The following is a 16,645-nucleotide window of genomic DNA, read 5'->3' as shown; positions in this document are numbered from 1 at the left end:
AAATTAAGTTTCCAATATATCTGCTTCTGACATTCAGTAAAAATTGACCCGTTTTGAATACTGTAGAGAAACGGCAGACGAGCCTAGAACATATGAAGTCTTACAAAATACAGTCAAATTTTAAAAAATATTTCATGAAAATTTTGCTTTTAAAGGCAAAATTATATTGAAACCTTCCAACACCTATTTTTTCTTTCCCCTTGTTAAATGTTTTATGTCATCAATTGCTATATACATGTATAATTTTGGGACCATGAATTCCTTAAAAAAAGATTTCATTGAAGATGAATAAGAAGAAATTTGGACATACCTCCACCAAACATTCCAGTGATGCTCTGCCTTAACTCTGTGATGAACATCTCCTCCTCCGGCGACGTCATGGAAACAATGTGAGCCAGCTCCTCTCCCTTGCAGGAGGAATACCCTGCGCACGTTACCTCCGCCTCGGACCATTTCACGCGCTTACCAAAGAAACGATAGCAGAATATCCCGTGGTCAAACTGGTAGTGCGTCCAGAGCGGCGGGCAGTAGGTGACCGCTGCAACCGCTTCAAAGGCAAAGAATAGCAGGAGGAGAGATGCGATCGGTAGCTCCATTGCTGCTGTAGTTCTCCCTGCTGTATGGTAAACTTTCCTGTGAGGTATGAAACAAGTCACAGTGCTGCTTTACTCAAGAGTCTCTGGTCTAGAAATATAAAGTTGGCATTAGATGACTTGGTTGGAAATGATCGGTGGTGGTGAAGCACTCTTTCTGAGTGAGGATGTCCATCGAGTGTGCAATGATCTCTCAATGCTTTTTGGCTGGTATGTCAGATAGCGAGGCTCACTATGCAAACTGAAGTTTTGCATTAATCGATCCAGATGATTTTCATGAAGTTCAATGAATAGACTCCTTATTTTATGCTCATGAATCGCCCTCTTTGTCAAGAAGCTGATGTTAAGAATAGACCTTATGGAAATCTGATGTCGTAGTCACCCATTGGCCATCACATTTCATCAAATGGAGACACACGGACTGTTGATTATCCAAATATATGTATCCATGACATTTTCATCAACAAAATGATATCCCAACCTCTTCTGGCATACTGACAGCATTACCCCAGTTCTCGATGGTATGGTGCTAATTGATCTCGTGTAGTCCCATCAACTTGCATGTGCGTTGCCAAGCTAGAATAATGAGAGCTCTTGTTTCTTTCTGCCAATCTTGTTACTATTTGTCCATTAGAGACGTGGATGAGGAACTTGTGGTGTTGGTTGTTTAATCTGCAGATAGTACCTTGCCAAAATCTGAATGATCGGATTGATCCCTTCCAATTCTCTCTTCAATGTGTTACCTAGGAGAAGAAGAAGAAGAGAGGGTTGATTCATCAAATGGAATAAAAAAAATGGCATAAGATGACAGGGTTGTGGTTGATTTCATATCATGCAAAGATGAATTTCACAGAATTTCTAATAGACAATAGATGATATTATTTCAGCTTGGCATCTGAAAGGTGAAATCCTAGTATTCTGTCCAAGTAGAGTATCAAAAAATTGACAAATGTTGGATGCTGAGTGATGGAAGCTAAAGCTCTGATATTTAATTCTGTGATTGCTCTTAGAAATCATTTTGAAAAAAGTTTAAGGTAAGGGTTAGAATAGCACTTTTTACAGGTTACACTGTAAAAAATGAAGTGCTAATTTAGCACTTATACAGTGCTTGTATAGTGACTGCACTACAAGTGCTGATTTTCTACAATGTAGTTAATGATTATAATAGGCATTTATATAGCGCCATCTATCTAGAAATAACCTTTCCGAGGCGCATTTTGGTATTATTATTATTACCCCGGCTTTAGCTCGAGCTGCCTTTCAGCGCTCAGTGCATTCAAGGAATTAATCCTGCGGGGTACCCATTTACCTCACCTGGGTTGATGCAGCACAATGAGGATAAATTTCTAGTTCAAATTTAATCTAGAAAATCAGCACTTGTACATTTGTTCAGTCACTATACTGTACAAGCACTGTAAGTGCTAAAAAAAATTTACAGTGTAGAATAGATGGTTCCTACTTTCTAGTTGTTGATATTCTCAGAATTGATATTTCATGAAGGGTCTTCATGTATGCCAGGCATCTTTCTGTTCAGAAATGCCCATTACACTGTATGCAGTGTGATCGTATCAATTTTTAGAAAAAAAAGTGACTGTGGTCATCTACATGTACATGTGTACATTGAATTGAATTCCAATAATATATACATGTAAAAACATACAAATATCATACATTTGAACATAAATATACAAATATAATCATGAAACATTAAGATGAGATTAAAAAAAAATAATGAAAGAAAAAGGTATCCCAAAAAGCCTCTACGGCTTGACAAAAGGGAAACCAAGAATAACAACATAAGAATGATTATAGAAAATGATTCGCAAATAGAATAGAGTACCGGAATGCGTCGCCAAAACAGTAACATTACCCATCATAATTATCATACACAGAGCTGGATACATGTACATGAACATCTCGTCAAAGGTCATACTTTTGCAGGGGTGAGGCCATTGTCATTACAAGGGGACTAGCAAAAAGGAGTATACTTTTCAACAGCCTGATCTGACCATCATATTGAAACATTTGAATATTATTGTGGATGGGAAAATATGACAAAATACTTGTTAAGGGTATTTGAAGATCAACTGGTGATTTCTTGTTTAGGGTACATTTTGAAAGTCCATGTATGATTATGATTGGTGTGTCCCCACCCCCCCCCCCCTCGGTACTATTACTAACATTCTTTCACTGTCTTAACTTTATTTTCCTAGAATGTTTTCTTGTTATACACAGTGTTTTGTATTAAAGATGTTATGATCTTGTTTTTTGCTGGAACCAAGTATTAAGCCAATGAGCATAATTAATGAATTAACATTTGCCACCAAAACAGAGCCATTGCCTATCAGATATAGAAGAGATAAAGTTGTGTGTAGACAAAATACCAATATGAAAGGGCAGTTTACGTGTAGTAATTATTTCCTAAAGTCTTATCAGGAGTGGTTCTGATGATGTTTGTAAGTTGATGTATTTCTCAATAAATACTTTTAAAAATGAGACAATAACAAAAACAGGAGATTCGCACAAATGAAATCAGGTGAACTATTTCAAAAATTGTGTCACTTGAAACTATAACTGTAAACAAGATCACATTCACCTTTATCCGCCAGAATAGGGGGTGTTTAATCATGGATATCTGTTGGTTCATGATACCCCTATTAATTAATCATATCCCTGTTGACATAAAGGGTTCGCATAATACATTAGATGTTATAATATAGATAATGTAATATAGTTGTAATTTAGATAATGATAATGTTTTATCTACCGAGCCTATAGGGTAGCCACTTCAGTTATGAAACTTCTCTAAGAGTGGGCCCGGCGTAAACATGGTATATTACTATTACCCTTCTCCAATCTAAATGCCGAGCACATTGCAGGAAGGCGGAAGATCACATATTCAAAAGTCTTTGGTCAAGTTTGGTATGACTTGACAAGGGATTGAACCCGTGGCTCCCATTCATGAGATGGGCACTCTACCATTGAGCCAACAACAATTTTTAACACCTTGATGTTAATGTAGAACATATGTATACTTGGAATGGGGAAGGGAATAGACTCATCCAGTAGGTTGCACCTGTGTAATATGGGGGGGGGGGGGTGGGGATACCTTCTCAATTGGTGACCCAATTGACCCATTTTGCCTCCGATGAAGATTCTGCTAGGGTCGAAAGCTTAGGCCCCTTTTTGACTTTCTAATTTACTCCATTGGCTCTCTTTTATTAGATAACAGTTTTCAGCAGCTTCTTTTTGCCATCTTGATTTTTTGAAAGACATACTTTGAGATTAGCTGCTATTTTCAGACTTTTTTAATTTTAAATCCTTGACAAGGTCATCAATTTGTGACTACTGTACATGTAATTGCTCTTATTGGAAAAAAAGCAACAGAATTAGTAGGCCTTTTTGTATAACACTAACATGTATCCCTACATCCCAAATCTACAGTCTCAGTACCATGGATCCAATCCATGCTCTTACACAACCCTAGGACATTAAAATAAACAGATACTGATCACTGCACTCATAGACTAAATATCAAAACAGATCATGATGCGGATGTGAATGTGATACAGTTCCGGACCCTGGTACACAAAAATTTACAATCAATTGGAAATTTCAAACTATGATTTAGTTCACACATACAGTGCATCCCACAAAAAGGAAACCTGTGTTCAGTGATAGATTTCACAAACATGTCTTTACTATGAATTTGATACCTATGGTGAGAGTAGAATCTCGTCTTTCATTGGTCAACAGTTTAGCAAATTATTCATGCATGGCAGATTACTAACAATAAATATTGAGGCCTATCAGAAACGATTGGCTCAGAAACTGACAGTTAATCTGAATCCACTCTCATGTCAGGGATTAGAGAGGGAAACTTGAAGAGTACAAAAGAAATGCTGAAGAGCCAATCGTCGAATTAAGCACGGTTGTTGTATCAAGAACCAATCTTGTTCAATTTTTCTGCGCAACCTGATTTTGACGTTAAAATTTCAAACTCATCTAGCTCATTAATGTGTGAAGCCGTGTTCGTCACATATTCGGTATCAAAATGCAGAGGAATAAATGAATTATATGATTATGTAAATGAAGGAAGGAAAAGGTGTGGGAATCCTGGTTTTCTTTTTTTCTGTGACGCACTGTATAGTGGTAAATCTAGGTCCTATTGCCTATTACTTACAATTATTTTAACTACATGTATGCTAGAATTATGGTAACTACCATGGTTCTACCTTGGTCACAGGGCTTATCAGCCAATCAAAATGAAGGTTTCCATGATAGTTGACAAAGTTACCACAATTGTAGGTCTTTATGGAGCAGTCCCCTATTCCGGGGGGGGGGGGAGGTGGCACTCAAATTATTTTATGATGGAGTGTGCCTCACGAAACTCTGAAATGGGGTTTTTACTAAGGAACTGACTAAAAGGGTAAAGTACGGGGTCGATCTTGGGTACTAAATATATACCGCGCGGTGTGAAAAACAGGGTCTACGGAACGGGATCGCGGTACTGTAGGTATGGTGCACCATAGCACTGTGAATGCGCTAGTCATGCATGGAGCGGCTACTAGTTACATGTATATGTAGGGAGTTGTGAAGCCGAACATGCATCTCTCGCATGTGGTGCTCGCGCTTGACAATTTTGGCTGGGCGGCTTTTGAACTGAACTTTTGTCATTCGGAGTATCTAGAGAACTGAAAATTAGGTCTGAAAAAGGGGGCCATCAAAGCGGCCCGTACCACCTTTATATGTGAGTGCCCCCCCCCCCAGCCCTTATTAAACAAGATGAAACTGCAACTGCAAATTTGTGGTAGTTTTGTGATCAATTGGATCTTTCGTATAACAGAGCATTGATCTAGTTAGATGGTGAAAGAAGCCCTTGGTGTATAAGGGTCCATACATTTAAAGGAGGAGTCCGCTCTTGTGTCAATTTGATTTTGATAATAAAATGAGAGAAACATAATAATGAAGGTTGTCGTAAATTCATTTATAAATTCAGATTGTTTTATTTTTAATTTTGTGACCTCAAATGCTTTTTTAAGTACAAGCGCACCATTTGTCATATGATATAAATTTGCATGAAAATTAGTTTTAATGATTCAAGATTATAGGGGTTTTTGTTGATATATGTTGAATGCATAGGTCGAATAATTTTCAACTTTATTTGCGCTTTCATTGAATTCATACAAGAGAGCTGCTTGCACTGGACACCTCAACTTAAAAACCCATCTAAAGCTTTTTAGGTTCAGTTATAATATCTGGGTAATGCATTTAACATTCAATGATACAAAATTGTGGTAACTGTCATATCTAATTTTCAATCATTTATTCATTGTGAAAATTTGAATTTCTTGTTTGAGTGCCCTCTTTTGGTGCTTTGCCTGTACTTCTCAACGAACATTCTTCTTTCTATAACCACTGGAAATCGGATACGGCCATTAGCCCATCAATTGATGATGTCAAGTAAAAATAGAAGAATCCCCATAAGAACAGACCATAAGAACTCATTAAACTATTTGCAGGTAATATCACTTGCACATCCCAGAATAGCTGCCCAATAAAGCGGGTATGTTACAGTTTCCATTGGCTTGACCTTGGTTTGACCTTTTAACTTTTTGCCTTTCGGATCAAGGTCTTAAAAGCCCCATGAATTAATTAGAATTTACATGATATGTCTATTGAACGGGACACTCTAACAGTAAATTGCCATTTCATCCGGGGGGGGGGGGCACTTACATTGACGAGTGGATACCATGCGCGACCAAAAAAACACGTAAAAAGGATGTCTTTTTCAAGATAGGGCACGTTACATACGTAACGTGATAAGGGTGTCAAAAACACAAAAATATTGAAAAAAGGGTATCTATTTCGCTCGGAAAAATACGTGTTTAGGGTCAAATATGCGGGGATGATAAAACAAAATCAAAATGTTTTATAAAGGATGTCCTTTTTGCCCCAACACTACGTGTTTAGAGTCCGATTTGCGCGAGGTGTGGACTGGCGCCGTACTAAACCAAAATAATGGTGTCTAAAGGTAAAACCGATCGACGACCGACGGACCCGTGACATAACAATAAAATATCTCTGTACTTGTTTAGGGGTTCATTTCCGCTGAGAGTATCGTTTTGTTTCCAATACTTGTTAAGGGGTGCATTTTCAGAATATGGAAAATACATTGCTGTACTTGTTTAGGGGCTCAGTTCTGGGAATACTTGCCAATAGTACTTGTTTCCAATACTTATTAAGGGTAGGGTTTCACACGCCAATACTGAATATGGAAAATACGTGTTTAGGGTGCTTTTCAAGACCCCGTGGTCGCGCATCATGGTATCAACTCGTCAATGGAAGTGGCCCCCCCGGGCATTTCATCTACTGCCAACTCGTCCACTTGGCACATGGTCTACTTTCATTTAGTCTAATGCCATTCCATCCAACATTTCATCTAACAACCATTTGGTCCAATCATCACTTCATCTAATCACCATTTCATCTATGACCATTCTGTCTATTAACCAGTTGGACTAATATCCATTTCATATTCATTCATTTTGCACATTTAACACTTAGTCCAATTAGACCAAATGGTATATGCAATAAATGGCTATTGGACCAACTGGTTATTAGACTAAATGGTGAGTGGACAAATTGGCGATTAGACCTGGATAGTGGACGAACTGAGTGTAGACCAAATGATAGTAGACGAGTTGGCAATTGGACGAATTGGAAATAAACCCACTCTAACATGTGTTTTGAATAGTCACACCCTATTCAGAGGTTCACCATAAGTTATGAAAATGATTCTTCTTTCTGAAAAAAAAAATCAGCATCTGCTGTGCAATTTGTGACCCTGAGAAACGAAAGAGCTTAACGTTGAATTAAGAAGATCTTTCGGAGATAATTCTTAAATTTGACCCGACGGTGGCTATTCCTCATTTGAGAAATTAGTATTTGCCAGTTTCATCTAATCCTATATAATGAGACTTAGTTACAATCATTTTTAAAATCAAATATTGGCTGAATGCGTGCATTTTCAGTCTGGGCAATTGTAAGAAGGAAATGTCATAGACCCTACTTTTGATATAAAATTTATTTTTGTACTGTAAATATTGTTTTCAGATGTTCCTCTTTCCATAGAACTAGAAGAACTCTATTTTCTTGTAACTTGAGGGTCAGAAAGTTGTTTCAAGTCATAGCTTTAAAAACAATATAATAATGAAGTATCTCTGACTCAGAAATACTTCATTATTATATTGTTTTTATTTAAAAGCAATGACTTGAAACAACTTGAATTTCCAAGGCATTCAAACAGCAACATTTTTTTTTCAAAATTGACAGATGTACCATACATCGAGAAAGCAAGGAAGGCATGCCACAAGATAATATTTTTTAAAAGTTGTGGAATATGAGTCATAAATTAGAAAAGCACAGGTTTCTATGACAGTGAAGCAGACATTACCAATATTGCCTCCAGATTTTCACTTTCTTTCTAATGATTTGAGCCAATTTCCCTTCATTAACTTTCACGGACATTTAATTGCCTTTCTATTTTGTTCAGGTTAGATGTTTTTAGGTCATTCAGAGAATTGGTGGAAATGATGACTTCCATTGTGGTGGTCAACTGTGAGAGCTCCACCCCCTGCCCTTCCCCCACACTTCTCCCCTTCCCCTCCCCTCCACGCATGATTTCCTCATCCTTTACATTAGCTTCTGAGCTATCCTGCACCTTAGGAACATAGACAAGCATTTCTTATTAAACAGTAATGCCTTTGTTTCAATCATAACTACATGCAGCCCTTATTAACAGTCATACTTCTGTTCTTGAACCTAACCATAAAGTACACTCCTGCAACTTTTCCGACCAAACAAACTTTTCTCTTCTGAACTTGAAATCCCTGGGACAGAAGCGTTCATCGGAGATCGAATTTCACTGCATTTTGCTCTCAATCCCTAGATCCTATGCTTCATCAGTCTCCTTAACGTCCCTTGCTCGCGTGGCTCCGCTCAGGGTACAAATCTAGCGGAAAAATCTAGGATTTAGTGGGCTAGATGTGTCATTCATCGCCAAGTCCAACCCTACCAATGATCTGACAGTTTATTCCCTCTCTATGCTATGTGCACATGGTGTATAGCAATATGGGATGATTATGTAAATAGGTTTTATTGTTTATTTATAAGGCAATCATGAAATGAAATGCAATTGCAGTCTGTGAAAATGATAAGATGACCAAGCATTTTTTGCTCAGTCTGTTTCTGTCTCTCAGTTTATTTCATCTAGTTGCGTTTCTGCATCTTTTTCGGCCTGTCTTCTATCTCATTCTATTGCTGACAATGTAAAAATGTCAAACTCATCATTTTGATTTCATTTTGCTGACTCATTTACCGGTATATAGATATATTGTTTTAAATGTTTTTTTAAATTATTATGAATTACCAGTATTTTGCATTTTGACAACAAAAGTTTGGCTGTCTTAAATATATATTGTTTGTTTTGGTAATAAACTCATTCATTCATCACAGTTGTCAAAGCAATCATGTTATATGAATTATACCATCAAACATTTATAAAAGGATATGACACAGAATGTTTTCAAGAAAAACAAACTTTAATTCATTAGTTTTGATTATCATTGTTTATTCATTTATTTTTATTTATTTGTTTATTTCATTAATTTATTTATTAATTCATTTCTTTTTTCATTTATATATTTATATCTAATATTAATGGTTTTTTTTTCTAAAAATATAATTTATTTACTATAATTTATTTATTCATTCATTTGTTTTTTTTCCAAAAACTTTTTGCCCTCCAAAGGCCTTTTATTGAGTAAATATACTTAAGCAAAAATTGTTAAACAATCAATAAATGAACTCAGTTTATTTATTTTTTGGTTGGAAGTTGAGATGCTCTAATCAATATACTCTAGTACACATGTACACTGTATGTAGCCCATATCCTTGCTAAAAGTAGGCCAGCTTTTTCACCCAAAGTTATTTTGTCTGCTTTTATCATTTTCAGAAGACCCTCTCCCTCTTTTAGATCCAAAATAAATGAAGCCAACTCTTATCCCTATCACCACATTACTAGAGCTCTATAAAGAAAAATCAAATTTGTTAGAATCCTGTCAAAATGCAACATTAATTCAATCAGACTCTAACCTCAGGGGTGGGAAAAAGATAAAAATCCGACCGTGGACGGCCTCCTCCCGCACGCTTGATGTTTTGGGGCGGCTCGCTGAAAAGCTTAATGATATTTCATTTCCGGTGGAGTTGACAGAGGTTTGTGATAAGAGATCATATTTGATTTTTGAGGTGGTTAGGGGCTTTTCAAAAAAGTTTTAAGGATGTAGGATGGACGCTCTGTGGCTCTTATCCCTGGTAGTATTGAAAGTGTTCAGAGCACTGTATGACTCTAACACCAATGTTAACATCTGCAGCATAAGTAATTAATAGTAATTAGAATGATGATATCAACCATGGTTTAAAGGACAAGTCCACCCCAACAAAAAGTTGATTTGAAAAAAAGGAGAAAAATCCAACAAGCAAAACACTGAAAATTTCATCAAAATCAGATGTAAAATAAGAAAGTTATGACACTTTAAAGTTTCGCTTGATTTCACAAAACAGTTATATGCACATCCTGGTCAGTATGCAAATTGGCAGACTGATGACGTCACCCACTCACTATTTCTTTTGTATTTTATTATATGAAATATGAAATATTCGAATTTTCTCCTCCATGTCAAGTGAAACAAAGTTTTATTTTCCCCTGAACATGTGGAATTACCATTATTTTAACAGTTTATGGTTAAGTTAAGTTGGTCCTTATTGTCAAATCTGAAAAAATTGAAATATTGTATTATTCAAACAATGAAAAACAAAATAAATAGTGATAGACATCATTGACTCGCTCATTTGCATATCACTGAGTTGTGCATTTAACTGCTTTGTGAAAAATAAGCGAAACTTAGAAATATCATAACTTTCTTATTTTACATCCAATTTTGATGAAATTTGCAGCGTTATGTTTTTTTTATTTTCCTCTATCGATTCAAATCAACAATTTTCTGGGGTGGACTTGACCTTTAAATATGTAAATGGTAATTTGCCCTATATAGAGATGCATGCACAATTATTTCCACTAAATATTGCTAAATGAGATTATATTGACCAAATCTGTAAACAAAAAAAAAGTTCTGGATCACTACTTCTCCAAAATATACATGAATGTAATTTGTGGATACACTTGGATATAAAGACAAATATAGTTATAAGTTTGGCAAAAGATTAGTTTTAGCACATTCTTTGATTTTTTAAATCTTTTAAACAATGGGATGGGTTTTTAAATTCATGTTTTGCACTCAGATGTAAAGTGTCAGATCACCCCCGAGCTAGAGTGAAAGAAAATGAAAGCAAGTACAGACTGCGGAATAACAGAAGTACAAAGTAAAAACAAAAAGTTCACCAAACCTTTTATTTACTAGACATGCTTGCAAAGTTTATTTTAACTGAACACTATTTTGTCAAATGAATTGTTCTTATGTTAGGAGCTTTCTTATAATTGTTTGTGGTCAATTATATATATACAATTTAACTGGTCAGGAATAAATGAGATAGATAAACTCGTGAAAAATGAACCTTCGAGATTAACATTAAAATGCTGGTATAAAATTAAATGAGTAAAAGGATAATCAACAAGTGCTTACCTTAATTAATCTCCCCACTCTTTAGCCCACTGCCTATTAATAAATGAGATTGGGAAAAAAAGTTTGCCACACTCAATTGCTGTTTCGAGTTGAATAAATCCAGTTCCTCTTTCTTGGCAAGAGTTGTTAAGAAATGAAGTAATAAATGCCGCCTGGCTGGCAGAGTTTTAATCGGTAGCGTGAGAGAAACTTAATCAGCAGTAGAGTGTTTATGGGTGACCAACAAGAGTGCGAAGCTCTTCACAGCTTTCCATGTGGTATGCAGATGTACAGGCACAGATGGAAAGTATACATGTACTTTCACGGTGCTGCAGTGAAGTTAGGGAGAGAGACAGAGAGAAAGGGTGAGAGTGTGAGAGCAGAGGAAAAGAGAGAGGGAGGGTGAGAGTTACATGCAAGGCGACCGCACACCTTACGATTGGTCTGCGACCCAATTTCAGAATAAAATGTAGTAGAATTGTATGTGTAAATATGGTATGAAATTATTTGGGAGAAGATACTCTTTCAGGCAATAAGATATAATTATTTGTTCTTTAATATTTATCCTTAAATTGGGGATTTGTGAAGTGTCATTTTTTTTTACCCACAGGGTATAATGATAATTACATACAATGAATACAGTGAATGACTTGTGTTTACTATCCAAGTCCCATGTAAAAGGACCAAAGTATTGACAAGGAGAAAATTTAGACATTTCTTCAAATCTAATAACAAATATGATACCAAAATTCAGTCAAAATTATCTCAGCATTCACATACATGTAATACATGTACATGTAGATCATTTTAATTATCTCCATTACATATGAAAATACTTCTTGAATGCAATTTCTTTTAAAACTAAAATTTCAAAATCGGGGGGGGGGGGGGGGGGGTCAAGAATTAATTTTCCTCCTCAAAATCTCACATTCTTCTAATAAATTCATTAAAAATAAATTGAGAAAGCAGTCTATATCAAACATTTATTTCCTTTCTCATATTTTCCTATAAATCATGATAAATTAGTACTTACAGTGCAAGATCAAGGTCGAGCAATCAAATATTGAAGGAAAATGTGAGTGAGCGAAAAGAGCCAACCAGTTCCTAAATCCTGAGCTGTGATTGGCCAAAAATTTCCAGCCCAAGAGTGAATCCCATTAAGACCTACATGTAACAATGTTGCACATCGCTAATAGTCTGCCGACCCAAAGTCAATTCCTTTGTGACATAACAATTCATAACACTGCTTTGGGTCTTGTGTCCAAAAATTTAAAAGGTCTCTGACCCTGAATTTTGACAAAACCTTCAACGTCACATTCAGTATAAAACAATCTTCTTGTGAGAGGCGTATAATAATAAATAAAATAGCTGTCTAGAAAATTAAATACATTGTAATTTGAGAGATGGCATTGATGAGTACCAATCCTTTAGTTTCAGCAATCACTCATCATTGGACGTGCATAATTAAAATATATATACAGTGCGTCCCCCCAAAAAAAGGAAACCGAGATTTAGCGATGATTTATCACAACTTAATGACAAATACAATAGACAAATGACCTACCATTGTAAAGCGTAGAATCTCCTCTTTCATCATTCACGCATGAGTGAGCAAAAACAATTTGAAGAAAGGGTATCTGAATTTTAACGAGAAAATCACATGCCTAAAATGTTCAATATCTGCTCTATTATTTGATACCTTAGTCACAGAAAATGGTCAAGAAGTAAGAAAGTTCTGTTCCCTCAAAACAGTGCTTGTATTTCCATAATTTCATTAAACAAACATGTTTTCACCGGTTTCCCACAGGAGCTATCTCACTGTTAAGAAAAGACTTGATGCAAAACGGAGTGTCGAGCGAGTCTAAACGCTAGCCTGTGTAAAATCTCTTCTTTTTATGAAATTATTGAAATTCAAGCCTTATTTCAAATAACCAGAACTTTATTATTTCTTGACCGTTATCTGTAATTGAGGTATCAAATTAAAAAGCAGACATTGAACCTTTCAAAAATGTGGTTTTCTTTTTGAAACACAGATTCAAGGACTTTTGGTATCCTTCAAATTGTTTTTGCTCACTCATGTGTGAATGAGAAATAATCGTAGTGATTTCAGATGAAAGAGGAGATTCTAAGCTATGCAATGGTAGGTAATTTGTCTATTGTTTTTGTGTTTAAAGGGATGGTCTGGGCTGAGAATATTTATATCTTAATACATAGAGTAGAATTCACTGAGCAAAATGCAGAAAATTTCATCAAAATCGGATAACAAATAATAAAGTTATTGAAGTTTAAAGTTTAGCAATATTTTTTTTAAACAGTTGTCATGAATATTCATTAGGTGGGCTGATGATGTCATATCCCCTTTCCGTTTTCTTATGTTGTAACATAAAATCATAATTTTTTCATCATTTCATACTTGTGATTAATATGTCTCCCTTATAATGAAATAAGTTGAAGCAATAAATATCTAATGCACTAACTCAGTTGTCATCCAATTTATCTAGATCTTGGAGGAAAACATTTGAATAAACCTAATTTCATATACATGTATAAATAAAATACAAAAGAACAAGTGGGGATGTGACATCATCAGCCCACCTAATGGATATTCCTGACGACTGTTTTCACAAAATATTGCTAAACTTTTAACTTCAATAACTTTGTTATTTGTTATCCGATTTTGATTAAATTTTCGACACTTTCCTCAGTGAATTCTACTCTATTAAGCTATAAATACTTTCAGCCCGGACCGTCCCTTTAGTTTAAGTTATGATCAATCATCGATAAATCTCGGTTTCGTTTTTTGTGGGACGCACTGTAAATAGGAGTGGCGCCCAAATGGCACCAATATCACAAAATAAAAAAGAAATAGTGAGTGGGTGACGTCATCCATTTCCTCATACGCACACAGACCAGGATGTGAGTATAACAGTTTTGTGAAATTATAAAGAGAACCTTTCAAATGTTATAGCTTTCTTATTCTACTTCCGCCGGGACTTCCGCTTTTGATGAAATTTTCAGTGTTATGCTTGTTGGATCTTTCTCTCGTTATTCACACAACTTTTTGTTGGGGTGGAACTTTCCTTTAATGAAAATGCTCACCACCACAAATTCAGTTTCATCCTTCAAATGATTGGGTCACAAAAATGTACTAGAATGTAGCACGTCATGGTTAAGTGGGTCTGAATCTCATCTTTTGATCAGAGCGTAAGTGGGTTTCGAATCCCAGCCATGGCATATTTTCCTTCAGCAATAAATTTACTCATATTGTGCTGCTCTCAACCCAGGTGGAGGTGACAGTATCTTGAGTGTACAAAATGCTTGAAGCAGCAGCTCCAGCTAAAGCCTGGGTAAAGTTAGATTGCATTGGATTAGATTATATCTCCATGTATAGTAGACAGATGGCACTATGTAAATCCCCATTATTATTATGAGGAGCACTTGTACATGTAGCTGGCAAGAAGGTTCCTGAATATCAGACAGTCTACATTTAAAGATGCATCGGACATTTAAGATATGAATAGGTGAGGTCCATCGTGGAAATTGTTGATATGAAAGAAAGTCTTTAAATCTCCACACAACCGGCGAGAAGGTTCCTGAATATCAGACAGTCTACATTTTAAGATGCATCGGACACTTAAGGATGTGAATAGGTGAGGTCCATCGTGGAAATTGTTGATGTGAAAGAACGTCTTTAATCTCCACACAACCAGGAACCGAGGAGCACTCGTAGCTGACAAGAAGGTTCCTGAATATCAGACAGTCTACATTTTAAGATGCATCGGACAATTACAATATGAGTACATGTAGGTGAGGTCCATCGTGGAAATTGTTGATGTGAAAGAACGTCTTTAATCTCCACACAACCAGCGACAGAGGAGCACTTGTAGCTGGCGAGAAGGAAGATTCCTGTACATCAGATAGTCTAAATTTAAAGATGCATCAGACATTTAAGGATGTGAATAGGTGAGGTCCATTGTGGAAATTGTTGATGTGAAAGAAAGTCTTTTAATCTCTACACAACCGGCGACAGAGGAGCACCTGTAGCTGGCGAGAAGGAAGATTCTTGTATATCAGATAGTCTAAATTTAAAGATGTATCAGACACTTAAGGATGTGAATAGGTGAGGTCCATCGTGGAAATTGTTGATGTGAAAGAAAGTCTTTTAATCTCTACACAACCGGCGACAGAGGAGCACTTGTAGCTGGCGAGAAGGAAGATTCCTGTATATCAGATAGTCTAAATTTAAAGATGCATCAGACACTTAAGGATGTGAATAGGTGAGGTCCATCGTGGAAATTGTTGATGTGAAAGAAAGTCTTTTAATCTCTACACAACAGGCGACAGAGGAGCACTTGTAGCTGGCGAGAAGATTACTGTATATCAGACAGTCTAAATTTAAAGATGCATCAGACATTTAAGGATGTGAATAGGTGAGGTCCATCGTGGAAATTGTTGATATGAAAGAAAGTCTTTAAATCTCCACACAACCGGCGAGAAGGTTCCTGAATATCAGACAGTCTACATTTTAAGATGCATCGGACACTTAAGGATGTGAATAGGTGAGGTCCATCGTGGAAATTGTTGATGTGAAAGAACGTCTTTAATCTCCACACAACCAGCGACCGAGGAGCACTCGTAGCTGACAAGAAGGTTCCTGTATATCAGACAGTCTACATGTAAAGATGCATCGGACAATTACAATTTGAGTAGGTGAGGTCCATCGTGGAAATTGTTGATGTGAAAGAAAGTCTTTTAATCTCCACACAACCGGTGACAGAGGAGCACTTGTAGCTGGCGAGAAGGAAGATTCCTGTATATATCAGACAGTCTAAATTTAAAGATGCATCAGACATTTAAGGATGTGAATAGGTGAGGTCCATTGTGGAAATTGTTGATGTGAAAGAAAGTCTTTTAATCTCTACACAACCGGCGACAGAGGAGCACTTGTAGCTGGCGAGAAGGAAGATTCCTGCATATCAGATAGTCTAAATTTAAAGATGCATCAGACACTTAAGGATGTGAATAGGTGAGGTCCATCGTGGAAATTGTTGATGTGAAAGAAAGTCTTTTAATCTCCACACAACCGGCGACCAAGGAGCACTTGTAGCTGGCGAGAAGGTTCCTGAATATCAGACAGTCTAAATTTTAAAATGCATCGGAAAGTGTGCCTGAAGACATTATGCTTAAAGGCATAAATAAATGAGTTCATTATTGAATTACTTAGAGGCAACTGAAGAAAATATGCTAGGAATACTCCTTCCGCCGGAAAAACTATTAGTTTGATGAGAATGATTATGGCCGAAAATCCCAAGCATATGAAATATACTGCCACAACGAGTGAAAGTGTTTTTGTGACCATGATGTCCCGTC

At 36.3% G+C, this 16,645-nt stretch overlaps 1 protein-coding gene across 1 annotated transcript in view; it reads right to left on the bottom strand.

The window, feature by feature from the left end:
- Nucleotides 1–16,645, bottom strand: part of LOC129258371 (echinoidin-like) — a 23,080-nt gene extending 6,435 nt beyond the window's left edge. Inside the window, exons 1-3 of the mRNA XM_064098527.1 lie at nt 14,228–16,645; nt 11,297–11,604; nt 311–1,336 (exon numbers count right to left, since the gene is read on the bottom strand). Of these exons, the coding sequence (XP_063954597.1) occupies nt 311–596 (286 nt within the window). The 5' untranslated portion in view covers nt 597–1,336; nt 11,297–11,604; nt 14,228–16,645. The remainder of the gene's footprint in view (nt 1–310; nt 1,337–11,296; nt 11,605–14,227) is intronic.

Source organism: Lytechinus pictus, chromosome 4 (genome assembly GCF_037042905.1).
Source record: "Lytechinus pictus isolate F3 Inbred chromosome 4, Lp3.0, whole genome shotgun sequence".
Classification (NCBI taxonomy): Eukaryota; Metazoa; Echinodermata; class Echinoidea; order Temnopleuroida; family Toxopneustidae; genus Lytechinus; species Lytechinus pictus.
Note: the sequence above shows the minus strand (reverse complement) of the source record. Positions and strands in the feature narration are given on the sequence as shown.